The following is a 19,737-nucleotide window of genomic DNA, read 5'->3' as shown; positions in this document are numbered from 1 at the left end:
CGGATAAGAATTGTGCCCTCTAGAGGCTCGAGAATTCAAGACCCAAGATCGGTTTATATGGCAGCTATATCAGGTTATGGACCGATTTGAACCATACTTGGCACAGTTGTTGGATATGATAACAAAACACGTCGTGCGAAATTCCATTCTAATCGAATAAGAATTGCGCACTCTAGAGGCTCAAGAAGTCAAGACCCAAGATCGGTTTATATGGCAGCTATATCAGGTTATAGACCGATTTGAACCATACTTAGCACAGTTGTTGGATATCATAACAAAACACGTCGTGCAAAATTTAATTCCAATCGGATAAGAATTGCGCACTCTAGAGGCTCAAGAAGTCAAGACCCAAGATCGGTTTATATGGCAGCTATATCAGGTAATGAACCGATTTGAACCATACTCGGTACAGTTGTTGGATATCATAGCAAAACACGTCATGCAAAATTTCATTCCAATCGGATAAGAATTGCTCATTCTAGAGGCTCAAGAAGTCAAGACCCAAGATCGGTTTATATGGCAGCTATATCAAAACATGGTCCGATATGGCTCATTTACAATACCAACCGACCTACACTAATAAGAAGTATTTGTGCAAAATTTCAAGCGGCTAGCTTTACTCCTTCGGAAGTTAGCGTGCTTTCGACAGACAGACGGACGGACGGACATGGCTAGATCGACATAAAATGTCGTAACGATCAAGAAGATATATACTTTATGGGGTCTCAGACTAATATTTCGAGTAGTTACAAACAGAATGACGAAATTAGTATACCCCCCATCTTATGGTGGAGGGTATAAAAAGCGCTGTAAAAATATTCCTGATAGAACCGATTGGAACTGCAAAATCCCTGGTAATAGAAGTGACATAGTCATCTTTATAGATGGTTCTAAACTAGACTACAAGGTGGGCCTTGGGGATTCTCTGTAGGAGAATTGTAAAGCGGACGAGGGAAACAAGAATCTGTGGGTATGTCTTATGCGACATGTAAACTAAATTTTCAGGACCGGGATTGTGAATATTCCAAAATTCTGTGGCCAAATCTAGACTTGAAGAGGTCCACCGCTTTGCTGCCGCTGGCTAGAATAGATGTCTCAGTCATTGTGTCTGTCATGACAGGTCGCTGTCCGATCGGAAAACATGCTGACAGATTCACGGTTGCAAGTAAATACTTTTGCAGAAGCTGTGAGGACGTTGAGGATTACGAGACTATAGGACATTTGTTGTGTGTGTGTCCAGCACTAGCAGTCAGAAAGAGTTCCACTTTAGGTTCTCAACTCTTTGAGAACTTGTCTGTTTTGGCGGATGTGAACCTTCGCAAATTGTTGAGCTTTTTAAAGCGATCTGGATGGTTCAGCAGTAGGAACTAGAAGGCATCTTTCTTCTCCTGTTTCTGTGGTATCACAATGGAGGATAGCGTCTCAGTGAGTCTGAAGGCAGACTGCCACTTAAGCCTAACATGTACCCTCCTAGTGCTGGAGACATTTCTCTCCAAAGAGGTACCGCACTGCGGCACGCCGTTCGGGCTCAGCTATAAAAAGGAAATCCCTTATCATTGAGCTTAATTTTTAATCGAAAAGCACTGATTGATATGTGCGAAGTTTTCCCTTGCCTAAAATCGGTGAAATGAACAGAGAAATTTGTTAGTAAAAACAAAAAATGGTTGCTGCAACAGCAGAGAATCTGTTAAACAGCAAATATGTGTATTTTCTGTCGTTCTCTTACAGTTAACAAGAAATGAATTTTAGCTTTTTTAGCCCAGAAAGAGATTGTGAGATAATGAATCTCCCTACAACAAAATATTTCCTTCTGAACGAGTTGTAGATAAACTTATTTTTTGTAAGCAAATCGACTTTTACAAGATTTCTTTACGAAAAAAACATTGACGACATTATGGTAAGTTCTTTTATCTCAATAGTCCTTTTTGCTTTTAAAAGTATAAAACATTTCTTTCATTTTGTTTTAGTTATTAATTCATTACCTTTTTGTTTATGCACAAATACATTTATTATTATAAACAAGTAAGAGCGTGCTAAGTTCGGCCGGGCCGAATCTTATATACCCTCCACCATGGATCGCATTTGTCGAGTTCTTTTCCCGGCATCTCTTCGGCAAAAAGCGATATAAGAAAAGATTTGCTCTTCTATTAGAGCGATATCAAGATATGGTCCGATTTGGACCACAATTAAATTATATGTCGGAGACCTGTGTAAAATGTCACCCAATTCAAATAAGAATTGCGCCCTTTAGGGGCTCAAGAAGTAATAGACCGATTCAGACCATAATAAACACGTATGTTGATGGTCATGAGAGGATCCGTCGTACAAAATTTCAGGCAAATCGGAAAATAATTGCGACCTCTAGAGGCTCAAAGAGTCAAGATCCCAGATCGGTTTACATGGGAGCTATATCAGATTATGAACCGATTTGAACCATATTTGGCACAGTTGTTGGATATCATAACAAAATACTACGTGCCAAAATTCATTCAAATTGGATAAGAATTGCACCCTCTGGAGGCTCAAGAAGTCAAGACCCAAGATCGGTTTATATGACAGCTATATAAGGTTATGGACCGATTTGAACCATACTTAGCACAGTTGTTGAATATCGTAACAAAACACGTGGTGCAAAATTCATTCAAATCGGATAAGAATTGCGCCCTCTAGACACTCAAGAAGTCAAGACCCAAGATCGGTTTATATGACAGCTATATCAGGTTATGAACCGACTTGAACCGTACTTGGCACAGTTGTTGAATATAATAACAAAACACGTCCTGCAAAATTTCATTCCAATCGGATATGAATCGCGCACTCTAGAGGCTCAAGAAGTCAAGACCCAAGATCTGTTTATATGACAGCTATATCAGGTTATGAACCGATTTCAACCATACTTGGCACAGTTGTTGGATATCATAACAAAACACGTCGTGCAAAATTCATTCAAATCGGATAAGAATTGCGCCCTCTAGACACTCAAGAAGTCAAGACCCAAGATCGGTTTATATGGCAGCTATATCAGGTTATAAACCGATTTGAACCTTGTTTGACACAGTTGTTGAAAGTAAGAATAACATACGTCAAACAAAATTTCAGCGAAATCGGATAGGAATTGCGCCCTCTAGAAACTCAAGAAGTCAAGTCCCCAGATCTGTTTATATGACAGCTATATCAGGTTATGAACCGATTTCAACCATACTTGGCACAGTTGTTGGATATCATAACAAAACACGTCGTGCAAAATTCATTCAAATCGGATAAGAATTGCGCCCTCTAGACACTCAAGAAGTCAAGACCCAAGATCGGTTTATATGACAGCTATATCAGGTTATGAACCGACTTGAACCGTACTTGGCACAGTTGTTGAATATAATAACAAAACACGTCCTGCAAAATTTCATTCCAATCGGATATGAATCGCGCACTCTAGAGGCTCAAGAAGTCAAGACCCAAGATCTGTTTATATGACAGCTATATCAGGTTATGGGCCGATATGGCCCGTTTACAATACCAACCGACCTACACTAATAAGAAGTATTTGTGCAAAATTTCAAGCGGCTAGCTTTACTCATTCGGAAGTTAGCGTGCTTTCGACAGACAGACGGACGGACGGACAGACGGGCGGACATGGCTAGATCGACATAAAATATCTCGACGATCAAGAATATATATACTTTATGGGGTCTCAGACGAATATTTCTTGTAGTTACAAACAGAATGACGAAATTAGTATACCCCCATCCTATGGTGGAGGGTATAACAGCATTACTTTTGGAGTACCTGGTATGTGAACATAAAAATATGATCTTTTTATTTGAATTATGCAAGATTTTGTGGGTAGATGCAAAAAATAATGAATTTCGCATATAATAAATTAAAGACAACAAATCTTCTTATGTCACAAGTGAAGATACATTGTTTATGGTTAACCTGCAGGTTAGATTTTGGTTACTACTCGTATTGAATCCTTGAAGACTTTGTGACAAATATACAACTGTGCTCAAAATAATAGGAGTGCTACTTCTTTATTTTTTCATAATTTAAATTTTGTGGTATAGCAACTTCCAAAGTAAGTGATATTCTAAGGTTATTTAGAAAGTTATGTAAGAAGCAAAATTATATAAGAAGCAAAAACAAAAACAAGTAAAAGCGTGCTAAGTTCGGCCGGGCCGAATCTTATATACCCTCCACCATGGATCGCATTTGTCGAGTTCTTTTCCCGGCATCTCTCCTTAGGCAAAAAAAGGATATAAGAAAAGATTTGCTCTGCTATTAGAGCGATATCAAGATATGGTCCGGTTTGGACCACAATTAAATTATATGTTGGAGACGTGTGTAAAATGTCAGCCAATTCGAATAAGAATTGCGCCCTTTGTGGGCTCAAGAAGTAAAATAGAGAGATCGATTTATATGGGAGCTGTATCGGGCTATATACCGATTCAGACCATAATAAACACGTATGTTAGTGGTCATGAGAGAATCCGTCGTACAAAATTTCAGGCAAATCGGATAATAATTGCGACCTCTAGAGCCTCAAGAAGTCAAGATCCCAGATCGGTTTACATGGGAGCTATATCAGATTATGAACGGATTTGAACCATATTTGGCACAGTTGTTGGATATCATAACAAAATACTACGTGCCAAAATTCATTCAAATTGGATAAGAATTGCACCCTCTGGAGGCTCAAGAAGTCAAGACCCAAGATCGGTTTATATGACAGCTATATAAGGTTATGGACCGATTTGAACCATACTTAGCACAGTTGTTGAATATCGTAACAAAACACGTGGTGCAAAATTTCATTTCAATCGGATAAGAATTGCGCGCTCTAGAGGCTCAAGAAGTCAAAACCCCAGATCGGTGTGTATGGCAACTATATCAGGATATGGACCGATTTGAACCATACTTAGCACAGTTGTTGGATATCTTAACAAAACACGTCGTGCGAAATTTCATCCCAATCGGTTAAGAATTGCGCACTCCAGAGGCTCAAGAAGTCAAGACCCAAGATCGGTTTATATGGCAGCTATATCAGGTTATAGACCGATTTGAACCATACTTGGCACAGTTGTTGGATGTCATAACAAAACACGTCGTGCAAAATTTCATCCCAATCGGATAAGAGTTACGCACTCTAGAGGCTCTAGAAGTCAAGACCCAAGATCGGTTTATATGGCAACTATATCAAAACATGGACCGATATGGCCCATTTACAATACCAACCGACCTACACTAATAAAAAGTATTTGTGCAAAATTTCAAGCGGCTAGCTTTACTCCTTCGGAAGTTAGCGTGCTTTCGACAGACAGACGGACGGACGGACGGACGGACGGACGGACAGACGGACGGACATGGCTAGATCGGCATAAAATTTCACGACGATCAAGAATATATATACTTTATGGGGTCTCAGACGAATATTTCGAGTAGTTACAATCAGAATGACGAAATTAGTATACCCCCCATCTTATGGTGGAGGGTATAATAAGCTCATAATAAATATTATATTTTTGATAGCATGAATTGTTTTCTCGTTTGATCCTTAAATCGTGATATTAAAAAAATAGGAGTATGCATGATGGGTTAAAAAATTAAATAAAAGAAGGGAGAACTGAGTTTAGAAAAGTGACAGTAAAATTATTGCAATTGTTTTTAATAAATTTTTTACAATACTATCTGTAAAAGTGGGACCCAGAAAAGGTAGAACTACTCCCCAACTAAACGAAATACTAGAAAAATGTATAGATAAGAAAAAAATAGTAGGACACTGTAATCAAATGATTGCTAATACTTAGTGGAAAAAAAACCTGAAACACTCGGACTCAAACAAAAAAGATCGCCTAATGATGACCGTCGATTTCGTGATGCAGCAAAGAGAATCCTTCTGAGCCTTCAAAAAGATTCAAGAGTAACTAGATCTAACAGTTATTGGCCCGCTTTAAATTCCCTTAACCGACGAATGTTAAATTGTATTATTTGGGGGGAACGGCGTCTGGACTGACGTCTGCCGGCCTGCCCAATACTCAGAATAAACGACAATTCCCAAGAAAGACATGCAAATATGGTGGAGCAAAGTATTGATACGTTGCAATACGACGGTATCGTTCCAAAAATTAAGTTAGAGACATCATGGACTTGCCACAAATGAGGAGCAAGTTATGGTAGATTATGCAAACTGGAATATGCTTCTGAAATTGATATTCTTACAAGATAACGACAGGAACCATACTAAGAAATTGACAAGGGGTAGTTTCAGGTCATTGGTTTCAGGTTAAGCCTGGCCTGTTCATTCTCGTGATCTCAATACCATAGAACATTTATGGGGAGACATTGAAATTATGTTACAGAGAACCGATTGCCAAGTGCGGGAGAGCTATTATCGTAAGAAGAGTCTTGCACAGAATCCGTTTAACGATATCGTAGTATCACACTGTAAAGAGATGGCAGTATCTCATTGAGACACCATGCATCATAGATGTGCCGAAGTCATCAAAAAGGAAGTTTTTACTCTAGACCAGCGATGCCCAGCCCTTTACGGTAGCTTTGATGTCTAGTCACACATATTCTTATTCTCTTTGTTTCAGTCGTTGTTAAGACAGCAATGAGTGATGATGCAAAGGGGTATATACATCATTTTTCTTTTGTTTTTTTTAACAATGATTTTTATGAAATTGCAGCTCAGGAGGTATAAAAAGTATTTAAGCTTTGTTATTTTATGTTTGTTTTGCTAAACATCAGTCGTTGAGACCAAAATACTTAATAATAAAATAGCTCATACATACATTCACATTTTCATTTTGGCCATAACTGCCCTAGCCACAGAGATAATATAAGTTTTTATACCCACCACCGAAGGATAGTGGTATATTCATTTTGTCATTCTGTTTGCAACACATCGAAATATCCATATCCGGCCCTATAAAGTATATATATTCTTGATCTGCGTGAAAGTCTAAGACAATCTAACGATGTCCGTCCGTCTGTCTGTTGAAATCACGCCTAAGTCTTTAAAAATAGAAATATTGAGCTAAAACTTTGCACAGATTCTTTTTTTTGTCCATAAGCAGGTTAAGTTCGAAGATGGGCTATATTGGACTATATCTTGATATAGCCCCCATATAGACCGATCCGACGATTTATGGTTTTAGACCCATAAAGCCACATTTATTATCCGAATTACGATAGTGAGTTGGGGCCAGATGACATCCTACTTCCATTTGGCCCAGATTTGGATATAGCTGCCATATAGACCGATCTCTCGATTTAAGGTTTTGGGCCCATAAAAGGCGCATTTAGTGTCAGATTTTACTGAAATTTGGGACAGTGAGTTGTGCTAGGCCAGTCGATATCTCACTTTAATTTGGCCCAGATTTGGATATAGCTGCCTTTCGTAAAAAAGTTTTTATACAAAAAAAAAATTCTTTGAATAGAAGGCATTGAACAATGGTATAAAGCCGGACAAAAAATGTTTGCTTTTTTACAGAAGCACACTCTAATTATTTTGGAAAACAACTGCATATTTGTTTTTTTCCAAGTAGTCCCATTTTTTTCATTTTAAAATATTTAAACAAGTAAAAGCGTTCTAAGTTCGGGCGGGCCGAATCTTATATACCCTCCACCATGTAGCGCATTTGTCTAGTTCTTTCAGGCAAATAGGATAATAATTGCGACCTCCAGAGGCTCAAGAGGTCAAGATCCCAGATCGGTTTATATAGCGGCTATATCAGGTTATAAACCGAATTGAATCATACATAGCACAGTTGTTGGATATCATAACAAAACATAACAAAAACATGGACCGATATGGCCCATTTGCAATACCAACCGACCTACACTAATAAAAAGTATTTGTGCAAAATTTCAAGCGGCTAGCTTTACTCCTTCGGAAGTTAGCGTGCTTTCGACAGACAGACGGGCGGACAGACAGACGGACATGGCTAGATCGACATAAAATGTCGCGACGATCAAGAATATATATACTTTATGGGGTCTCAGACGAATATTTCGAGTAGTTACAAACAGAATGACGAAATTAGTATACCCCCCATCCTATGGTGGAGGGTATAAAAACTATAATTTTGAGACAATAATTTGTATTGTAGTTTCTTTATTAAAATTTATTTATTTTAAATATTTTAAACAACAAACACATAATTTTTTTGAAGCACATTGAATAAGAACCTTAAAGAAAAGAATACTTTACTCATATTATTTAAGTTTATTTGGAAAATTTTTCGATTTTTTCGAAACACGCTTCTATTTAGATAGCCATACACATAAATTTAAAAGTTTGCAAATTTCATTAATTTTTGATTTATTTTCATAACAAATATTCATTAGCGGAATATATTTTATTTGAAGCACATTGAATAAGAACCTAAAAGAAAAGAACACTTTACCCACATTATTTAAATTTATTTGGAAAATTTTTCGATTTTTTCGAAACACGCTTCTATTTAGATATCCATACACATAAATTTAAAAGTTTGCAAATTTCATTAATTTTTGATTCATTTTCATAACAAATATTCATTAGGAGAATAATACAGCGAATTTTTAGAGGTCTGTCTCAGAAGAATCGGAATCGAAGAAGATCGGAGCTTACGGATGGACATCCAGAAAATGCTATTGGTAAATATCAAACACAATATCTCATATGACCAACTTCTCCCACTCCAATCAGCTCGCGTCCGTATAACGAAAGACAATAGTTTAGACAAAACTGCAAAATTAAAATAAAAATGCATCCTCCATATAAGTAAGGGCATAAGAAAAAGAAATTGACAAAAACCCAAAACATTCAAAGAATTGAAAAAGTTCCCTCAACAGATACCATAGAGCAATGGGACAAAAATTAATTCAATTGAAACAAATATAAAAATACTTGGTATTTTTGTTTTGGCTCCTTTATTGTATCCACTGGCAGTTGTTTTGGTTATTCGCCATATATGAAGATACTTGGGCTATTAAAGTTGTTTGCTATTGTTTTTGTTTCTATTTTTTCTAGGAAATGATATCCGAGTACATAAAAACTCGAGAAAAAACTTGATATTTTAAGGAAACAAAAACATACTGAAATACTTTTCAAAATTTGCTTTTAAGTTATTTATGTATGATTGTAATGTAATCTTATGTGAAATCTACAATTTTTATTTATTCAAGAAATATATTCTAAGTCGTCTTTACGTTCAATCTACCCATGTCCACTCGTATGTCTACGCATATAGAATGAGAAACAATGTTATGGTTACAAAATCGGTGAGCGATGTGTACTTATGGTTTCCAATAGTCAAATAGTTGATCCAGATGAATACATTAAAAGAAATATCCCAGTTTATTTTAAAGTGTGTCCGTTTTTAGCCCCTGATGGGCTATATAAATCGAGGATTCTTAATTGAACCGTTGAGTGGAGCGGACGTTTTGTTATTTTGCTCGGTAAGAATATTCTGTTACTCGTTACAGGTTATTTCCGGAAAAAATTTTAAGTCACTCAAAGAAAGCTGCGATATTGTTATCCATGGATGATCTGCGCCCGTTTCTAGTGGAGCGGCAGATCCATAGCCCGGCAGTACCCTGAAAAAAAATTGTTCTAAAATAAAAGAGTTTTTTTTCGTAATATTAAGGAAGGGATTTAGTCCTAACTATTTTATGCTTGGTTTTAATAAAAAGGTCTTAAACACAAAGGTTGGTTAACCTTAAAAATAATACGTTTAATCTTAAAAATCTCATCCTATGTCATGACAAAAGTCAAGTTTTTATAAAATTTTAAGATATTGGCCTTTCAATGAAGCATATTTCCACATGTATTAAATTTGATCTCATTAAGTGGTTTAATTTAATATATATGGAAATTCGGAGTGCATCCGCTTTTAATCAAAAGAATTATTTTGTGGTCAAGAATTGAAATGTGGAAATAGGTTTCCATTATTTCTATATCAAAAATGTTTTTATGTGGTCCATGTTCGAGGAGAATTATTAAATTCTCTTTGGGAAAAAAATGCATGAAAACTGTTAGTTGCGGAGAAAGTTGCTGCCGATTTGTTCTGATTTCATGAGAGTGTATATATTTACATCTGATCACAAAAAGTAAATCGATGGATCGATTTATACGGGGCCATCTTTATGTTTTTGGGCACAGTACACCTTAAACACAAATTTTCAATCAAATTGCATAAAAGTTTAGGCTTCTAGGAGCTCGAGAAGTTGAAAATGTAGAACGATTTGGGAGCGTTATCCAAATCTAACCGACTCGCACCGATAATAATGTGTGTTTTGTGTAACACAATACATCTGCCATGTCGCTTAGCTGCACATAATGCTCAAAAATACATTTCGGAATTAGTGAAAATTTTTAAATTTGACTTTACGAAAGTTTAATTCCATTCAAATTTATTTAAGCGTTGAAAATGACCTAATAATCCATAATTATAAAAATTAGGGTTTTAATAAGACGTTTATTCCTCTCGAATGATTTTTGATTTCATTGAAAAAATTAAAATATTTTTTCTCACAACCTAAAATTCAAAGAAAAGTGATGTAAGTTTTACGAGCACACAAATTTTAAAGTATAAACATAAATTTTTATGACGCCTTTGCCATTTTTCCAGACGTTTATTTGACGCCATAAAATATTAAGTAAACTACATTCCTTGGGTTTTCTTTTATTTCCCTCCAATGTCCATGTACAATAGCATGTTATTATACCCACCACCGAAGGATGGGGGTATATTCATTTTGTCATTCCGTTTGCAACACATCGAAATATCCATTTCCGACCCTATAAAGTATATATATTCTTGATCAGCGTAAAAATCTAAGACGATCTAGCCATGTCCGTCCGTCTGTCCGTCTGTCTGTTGAAATCACGCTACAGTCTTTAAAAATAGAGATATTGAGCTGAAATTTTGCACAGATTCTTTTTTTGTCCATAAGCAGGTTAAGTTCGAAGATGGGCTATATCGGACTATATCTTGATATAGCCCCCATATAGACCGATCCGCCGATTTAGGGTCTTAGGCCCATAAAAGCCACATTTATTATCCGATTTTGTTGAAATTTTGGACAGTGAGTTGTGTTAGGCCCTTCGACATCCTTTGTCAATTTGGCTCAGATCGGTCCAGATTTGGATATAGCTGCCATATAGACCGATCCTCCGATTTAGGGTCTAAGGCCCATAAAAGCCACATTTATGGTCCGATTTCGCTGAAATTTGGGACAGTGAGTTGTCTTACGCCCTTTGACATGCTTCTTTAATTTGGTCCAGATCGGTTCAGATTTGGATATAGCTGCCATATAGACCGATCCTCCGGTTTAGGGTCTTAGGCCCACAAAAGCCACATTTATTATCCGATTTTGATGAAATTCGGGGCAGTGAGTTGTGTTAGGCCCTTCGACATCGTTTGTCAATTTGGCTCAGATCGGTCCAGATTTGGATATAGCTGCCATATAGATCGATCCTCCGATTTATGGTGTAAGGCCCATAATAACCACATTCATTATCCGATTTTGCTGAAATTTGGGACAGTGAGTCGTCTTAGGCCCTTTGACATGTTTCTTTAATTTGGTCCAGATCGGTTCAGATTTGGATATAGCTGCCATATAGACCGATCCTCCGGTTTAGGGTCTTAGGCCCACAAAAACCACATTTATTATCCGATTTTGATGAAATTCGGGGCAGTGAATTGTGTAAGGCCCATCGACATCCTTCGTTAATTTGGCTCAGATCGGTCCAGATTTGGATATAGCTGCCATATAGATCGATGCTCCGATTTATGGTGTAAGGCCCATAATAGCCACATTCATTATCCGATTTTGCTGAAATTTGGGACAGTGAGATGTGTTAGGCCCTTTGACATATTTCTTCAATTTGGTCCAGATCGGTTCAAATTTGGATATTACTGCCATATAGACCGATTTCTTGATTTATGGTTTTGGGCCCATAAAATGCTCATTTATTGCCCGATGTCCCCGAAATTTGGAACAGTGAGTTAAGTTAAGCCCCTTGACATACATCTGCAATATCGCACAGATCGGTACATAGCCATATAGACCGATATCTAGGTTTTAGGTTTTGGGGCCATAAAAGACGCATTTATTGTCCGATGTCGCTGAAATTTGAGACAGTGAGTTTGGTTAGGCTCTTCGACGTCCTTCTTCAATTTTGCGCAGATCGGTCCAGATTTGAATATAGCTGCCATATAGACCGATCTCTGGATTTAAGGTTTAGGGCCCATAAAAGAGGCATTTATTGTCCGATTTCCCCGAAATTTGGGACAGTGCTTAGTGTTAGGCTCTTCGACATGTTTATGCAACTTGGCCCAAATCGGTCCAGATTTGGATATAGCTGCCATGTAGACCGATATCTCGATTTAAAATCTTGGCCCCATAAAAGGCGCATTTATAATCCGATTTCACTGAAATTTGACACAGTGACTTATGTTCGACTTTTCGACATCCGTGTCCTATATAGTTCAGATCGGTATGAGGTATATGAGTATAAGGTATGAAATTTTCACCGAATTTTGATGAAATGTGGTTTACATATATACCCGAGGTGGTGGGTATCCAAAGTTCGGACCGGCCGAACTTAACGCCTTTTTACTTGTTTTTTTTTTTTACATTCAAATGTTTTCAATCGCATAATAAACAAAATTGGTATTTGCAGGTCTTTAATAGGGAAGTATGTCCGCATGGGTTTCAACCAAAACGAAGTTTTCAGTGGTTATGTTCTCATTAATGCAGGCGACATTTGTGAAATCAGCCATGTTAACCTTTTGTACATTTTGGTTTCGCTCAGCGGCACACTATTCGGACTCAGTTACAAACACGAGGTCGCTTATCGTTGATAGCATTTACTGAAATAAGAGAAATCTCTTGTTCTCTAATGAGATGTTAAGAAAAAAATTTGCAATTTACAAAAACAAATCAAAGAGTTCCGTCCGTACAAGTTTAAACTCAACGATAACGGACCTCATTTTTATTGCCGAGTCCGTACGTGGAGGTCACAGTGGCGCATAAATAGCATGTCCGCCTTTGACGTCGAAAGACTGGGTTCAATCCCCGGCGTGAACATACGAAAAATGTATAGCTGTGGTTATCCCCTGGCTGGCAACATTTGTGAAATGTCCTGCCATGTTAAAACTTCTCTACTAAGTGGAGTCGCTATGCGGCATGCCGTTCGGATTCGGCATAAAAAGGAATCCCCTTATCATTGAGCTTAAAAACTTTAATCGGACTGGACTCATTGATATGTGAGAAGTATCCCCTGTTCCTTAATGGAATTTAGAGCGTTTTGCCGCACACCGACAGCATTCTGGTAGAGAAGTTTTCACGGTTGATTACTTAAGACAAATACCTCATAAGTGTCGCCATTAGTACGAGGGGATTAAAGCTGATGAACACTTTTTCGGAATTCTCGCCGGGATTTGAACCCTGACGCTCGACGTGAATGGCGGACATGCTAACCTCTGAGCTACGGTGACCCCAATATTTGAAAAGTAAAATTAAATAAAGGAAGGAAGTAAAAAATAACTAAACAAATATAAACATATTCATAAATAATATTAAAGAATAAAAAATATGTAAATAATTCAGTTTTCAAATTAGTTACAAAAATTTTTTCAACACTTTCGTATACAACATAATTTAATACACTAAAAAACTTTATTGTTTACCACTATGCGGATGGCATTTAGTCATCATTACGAATAGCTCCGAACGAAAAATTAATAATGTAACTATTACGGTCAAAAGCAAAATAATTGGTTTTGGCGAATGAAACTTAAATTATTCAAACTATTTTATAAATGAAAAGTTTATAAATGAATGAGTTGTTGTTACTCTCAGTTTAAGAGACATACGCGTTTTTGCACGGCTCCATTAAATTGAAGTTTATTACCTGTTCCCGGCCTGGCTTGAACCCAACAAAGAAACACCACAACCACGGCTGCTTCGGAAGCTCTGGAGCATGGAATGCTGAGGATGCATTGACTGTTTTGGCTGATTTCCTTGTTATAATTTCAACAAAAATCTTGAGAATCGGCGAAAAAAAAGTTTATTTTATTGGAAGAAAATTGGAAAAGTCTCTCTCACGCTGTTAACCGGAAGATTTTTTTTTGCACTTTCACCACTCTGTAACACAACAAAAACAGCTGGTACGCCTGACAGATTTTATGTGGTATGTTCAGTAGGTCTACAAGTAATGCATGCAAAATACAACTGTATAATCCGAGACTTGTCACATAACGTAGAAACGATTGTAGGACTAATCGCACAACTAATCATCCGAGTCCACATCTGTAGTACAATTGAGTCATTCGAACCAATTATTATTGCGCCTTAAAGTATACTTCATATTATAAAAATCTAAAGCTACAGGATAAATAATCACTAGATATGCCTAACACACCTGTTGCAAGCACATCCCAACAAACAAAGCGTAAGATAGGCGAAACATCACCAGAAAATAATAACATGGCAAAGAAACCTGTTGGTAGTATGGAGGTCAGTGAACTTATGGAAATTATGAAATTCACTATGAATAATATACTTGAAGAGAAAATTAAGAATCTGCCCACCAAACAAGATATGGAAGATGTTAAAGCCGGTATATCATTTGCAACTTCTGAAATTGCCAATCTGAAGACTGAAAATATTCAGTTAAAACAGGAAGTGGAATTGCTCAAGAACAAACTGGAAGAAAGCGACAGGAATGTGGCATGGTTGGAGCATCAAATACAAAACACAAAGCTTGTCTTTAAAAATATTTCAAAAGATAAGCCTGCTCTGAATATAGTCAAACAGATATGTAATGACATGCTAAACATCAACCCCCCTATAGCTTCGGCAAGAACCCTTTATGAACGAAACGGATTGCAAACTGTAATAGCCGAGTTCCCAAATGAAAATGCAGTAGTTGAGGTTCTGAAAAATACTAAAGCTTTAGCAGGGTCTGCAATCTCAATTGAAAGAGATCTGAACCCTAGAAGGCAGAGAAACAAGATAGCTATGCTGCTCATAAGAAAGTCAATTCTCGAAGAATCAAGAAAACATAAAATCGTAGTTAGAGATGATAAATTAAACATCAATAACAAGTGGTTCTATTGGAACAGCGAAAGAAAATTAATGTGTGGGCGAGAAGAGGGGGAGGCCGTATTAAAAGAATTATATGGGAATGAACTGACAACAGCATTCTACAATAATATTTTTGAAAAAATTGTGTCAAAAAACTAGATGATCTCCAAGGGAGACAAAGCTCAAAGAAAAAACAAAATAATATGGAAATTAAAATTATATCGTACAATGTAAACGGAGTATCAAATAAATATTTGTTCCCTAATTTTTTTAACTATCTAAAGGAGTTTGAAATCATTATCCTCATAGAAACACATATCACAGCACAAAAAAGATCTCAAACCGAAAAATACTTCCCCGAGTATGAAATATATTGGGTAGATGCCATAAAAATAAATAGATTTGGTCGTGCTATCGGCGGAGTATTCGTAGGAGTGAAAAAATCTTTAAATAAAGCAGGCATAAAGCATACATTTATTCTTAATCAGACACTCTGTGGATTACAGATTATAACAGAAAATTTTCAACTGTTGATAGTTCCACTCTATATAAGGGGCTCAGACTGGATACGAGAGTTTGCCCTAGCAAAATTGTTCATGGAAGAAATGAAATGCGAAAACCTTATAGTGCTAGGTGATATAAACGTTAGAATAGGCGAATCACAACAAGGCATTGTTGATCTATATAGAGATTCGTTCCACGCATGTACTGGGCCGAGAAAGTCTAAAGATAAAGAATTAAATACGAATGGACGAAGGTATATCGACTACTGCAATGAACATAACCTGGTAATTCTAAATGGCCAAACATTAGGAGATGAGGACGGTAATTTTACATATTTGAGCAACACCGGAACCTCAGTAAATGATATATGCTCAGTATCCATAAACATGCTTCAATATGTGGAAAGCTTCAAGGTGGTAGACAAAATCTGGTCAGATCATTTGCCAATAACTCTTAACCTAAAGCTAAACAACACAGTAGTCCCACAAAATAGGCTCAATTTACTACCGAAGCTGCATTGGAAAGATAGTCATAAATTGCAATACCAGGAAAACCTCACCGCTAATCTGAGCTTACAATTAATGTCCAACAATATAACATGTCTCAAGCACATGACAAATACAATTGTTGCATCGGCAGTTCAGCAAAACAAAGCGCAGCAGTACGTACCACAGAAAAAGTGGTTTAATGATAGATGCTACTGGGCAAGAAGGAAAACATTTGAAATCTTATCGAAATTTCGGAAATCATCGTCGGAAACAGATAGACAGGCATATTTGAGCGCAAAAAAAAGATATAAGGACATTTGCGAAGTATCTAAAAGAATGTACTACGCCAATATCTCTGAGAAACTAAATAATACATCGAATGCAAAAGAATGGTGGAGTTTAGTAAGAGAGTTAAATGGCCAGGACTTTCGTATCAGTCATACTTTATCCGCAGAGATACTTAGAACCCATTTTATGGAACTGCTCAGGCAGGAACAATCGTCTTTGAGAGTTCATTACGCACCTGCACTGATCGTAAACGACATTCTAGATAAAGACATAACATTAGAGGAAATTAAGTATACCCTTGCCAAAACAAAACCGAACAAGGCGCCAGGTGAAGACCGAATTCCCTATGAATTCTATTCAAATGCTACTGATGAATTCCTGACCCAGCTTGCAGCAATTTTCAACAAGATCTACACCGAGGGCAAAATTGAGGAAGAATTTCAGAAAACAGTTATATTCCCTATTCATAAAAAAGGCAGACTCGATGATGCATCGAATTATAGAGGTATATCCTTTATGAATTCCGTGGCTAAAATATTCATGGGTGTACTAAATGATAGACTGGGACAATGGGTTGAAGAAAACAATATATTGGTTGAATTCCAGGCAGGTTTTCGAAAAAACTATTCTACGGTGGACAATATATATAATTTAGCTTCGATGGTCAATATCAAGCTGGCGGAAAAGAAGAAGGTTTACGCGTTTTTTGTAGATTTTCGAGCGGCATTTGACAAAATTTCACGAAACTTACTTTTCTACAAATTAAATCAGATTGGCATCTCTTTCAAATTTATAAAGATGATAGAAGCTGTCTATCAAAACACTCAGTCAGCAGTGTGGACTGGAGAAGAGCTGTCTGGTTATTTTGATACAGAATCTGGTGTAAAACAAGGGTGCTTACTATCGCCATTATTATTTTCTCTTTATATAAACGACTTAAGCGATGCACTGGAAGGAGGTGTAGATATAGAAGGCATAAACATAAAAACCCTGCTGTATGCTGACGACATAGTAATTTTAGCGGAGGATTCAACTACCCTGCAACAAATGATAGCAAACTTGGAAGAATTTTGTAAAAAATGGAGCTTAATAGTCAACACTGAGAAGTCTAAAATCATGGTATTCCGAAACGGGGGAAGACTATCACAGCAGGATAAATGGTTCTTCCATGCAGAACCATTAGAAGTGGTATCAGAATATAAGTACTTAGGGGTGGTACTAACGCCCAAAATGAAGTTCTTGAAGCATATTCAGTCCCGGACAACACAAGCTAAAAGTGCTATAAAAGCAACATGGAAAAACTTCTTAAAGAAAGACGAAATATCCCTGCAAGATAAATGGAACTTGTACATGGCGGTTTGCAGATCGGTACAGTCGTATGCAGCGCAGGTCTGGGGCTATGAATATTTTGAAGAAGTTGACCAATTGCAGCGTTTTTTCTTAAAAACTGTTCTTAATTTGCCAGACTCTACACCAAATTATGCTCTCTATATGGAAACAGACTTACAAGAAAGTCATTTATACACACTGGGACTGCATTTGAAGTATATATCTAGTACGTTGTACAGATATAAAAGGGATAGACTGCCGCATAAACTTACACTTATAATGGTCCAGAAACAAATATTTTGGGTGAAAGCTTTAAACGACATTCTAAATGAGCTGGATATGCAACCATTGGTTGGAAATATAACGCAAGGTGAATGGAACAGTATGACTAATTCCATCATAGATTCACTATCGCAAGCTAACAAGCAAAGATTGCTGCAGAAAGCTTTACAAAGCAGGTCACGGTTTTATAAAAACCTGGATTTCACAAGAGGGTGTTTGTACCTAAATGGCGAATATAAAGTTAAGGACATTACGTGGATATTTAAAGCACGGGTCGATTTGATATACCTCAATGCTAATCAAAGAGGCTTAAATTTGGTTGACAACGATTTGTGCACGCTATGCAATTTGAGGGAGAGAGAGACAATATACCATTTTCTTGCCGTATGTCCCATACTAAGAAGCCAACGCATGCTTTTCTTTCACAGGCCGACGCTGACAGAACCTGAATTAATTAGCATCTTAGATGGAAGAGAGGTAGCAGACTGGGATAATCTTATAAAATATACCAAAAATGCCTTACAATACCGAAAGCTAATATTAACCGAGTACGCCTAATACTATTAAGCATAGACTAAAATGTCCCTTAAACACAGCTTTGAAAATGTTTCTTTAAATCCGGCTGACGACTTGAAGTCATAGCCGTAAATCTTTATTTTGATGGATTAACTCTGAAATACGCTAATATATTGCTTTTATTTTATTTTAAGTTTATTTAGACATTATTGTATTGAAAAAGAAAATAATGAAAATAAAGATTACTACTACTACTACTACTACTAAATGAAAAGTAAATTAAAGGACCATTAAAAGTGCTATTAGTTTTTCTCATTCAAACCTCTATATAAAAAGTGATAATAAAGGGTGATTTTTTTGAGGTTAGGATTTTCATGCATTAGTATTTGACAGATCACGTGGGATTTCAGTCATGGTGTCAAAGAGAAAGATGCTCAGTATGCTTTGACATTTCATCATGAATAGACTTACTAACGAGCAACGCTTGCAAATCATTGAATTTTATTACCAAAATCAGTGTTCGGTTCGAAATGTGTTCATTCACCGTAACGTTGCGTCCAACAGCATCTTTGAAAAAATACGGTCCAATGATTCCACCAGCGTACAAACCACACCAAACAGTGCATTTTTCGGGATGCATGGGCAGTTCTTGAACGGCTTCTGGTTGCTCTTCACTCCAAATGCGGCAATTTTGCTTATTTACGTAGCCATTCAACCAGAAATGAGCCTCATCGCTGAACGGTGAATGAACACATTTCGAACCGAACACTGATTTTGGTAATAAAATTCAATGATTTGCAAGCGTTGCTCGTTAGTAAGTCTATTCATGATGAAATGTCAAAGCATACTGAGCATCTTTCTCTTTGACACCATGTCTGAAATCCCACGTGATCTGTCAAATACTAATGCATGAAAATCCTAACCTCAAAAAAATCACCCTTTACAAATATTTAGTGAAATAATATAAAATATTTGTTAGAGATAAAATAATAGAACCTTATTGCTTAATATCTATTTGCAATATTGAAATATAATTCTCAACAATTCCATCTTTTAATGAAAAAAACTACCTATTACGAGAAAAAATTAGGCTGCAACTCCAAACAGTTTTGGCAGCGGATGTGAACGGACGCAGTACATTAAAGTGCAAATGCAAGCGATAAATAAAAAAAACGTTTTTGAAATCGTTAACTTTCAACAGTTACATATACTACATATAAAGTGTCTATGCTTAGTTTAAAACATTAAAAAG

The 19,737-nt window shown here is 36.7% G+C and overlaps 1 protein-coding gene across 1 annotated transcript in view; it reads left to right on the top strand.

The window, feature by feature from the left end:
- Positions 1-19,737, top strand: part of LOC131996150 (uncharacterized) — a 75,916-nt gene that overhangs the window by 29,062 nt on the left and 27,117 nt on the right. Inside the window, exons 2-3 of the mRNA XM_059365602.1 lie at positions 14,399-14,925; positions 15,363-18,141. Of these exons, the coding sequence (XP_059221585.1) occupies positions 14,399-14,925; positions 15,363-18,141 (3,306 nt within the window). The remainder of the gene's footprint in view (positions 1-14,398; positions 14,926-15,362; positions 18,142-19,737) is intronic.

The sequence above is a fragment of the Stomoxys calcitrans genome, chromosome 3 (genome assembly GCF_963082655.1).
Source record: "Stomoxys calcitrans chromosome 3, idStoCalc2.1, whole genome shotgun sequence".
Taxonomy (NCBI): domain Eukaryota; kingdom Metazoa; phylum Arthropoda; class Insecta; order Diptera; family Muscidae; genus Stomoxys; species Stomoxys calcitrans.
This window is presented reverse-complemented; position numbering and strand designations above follow the sequence as displayed.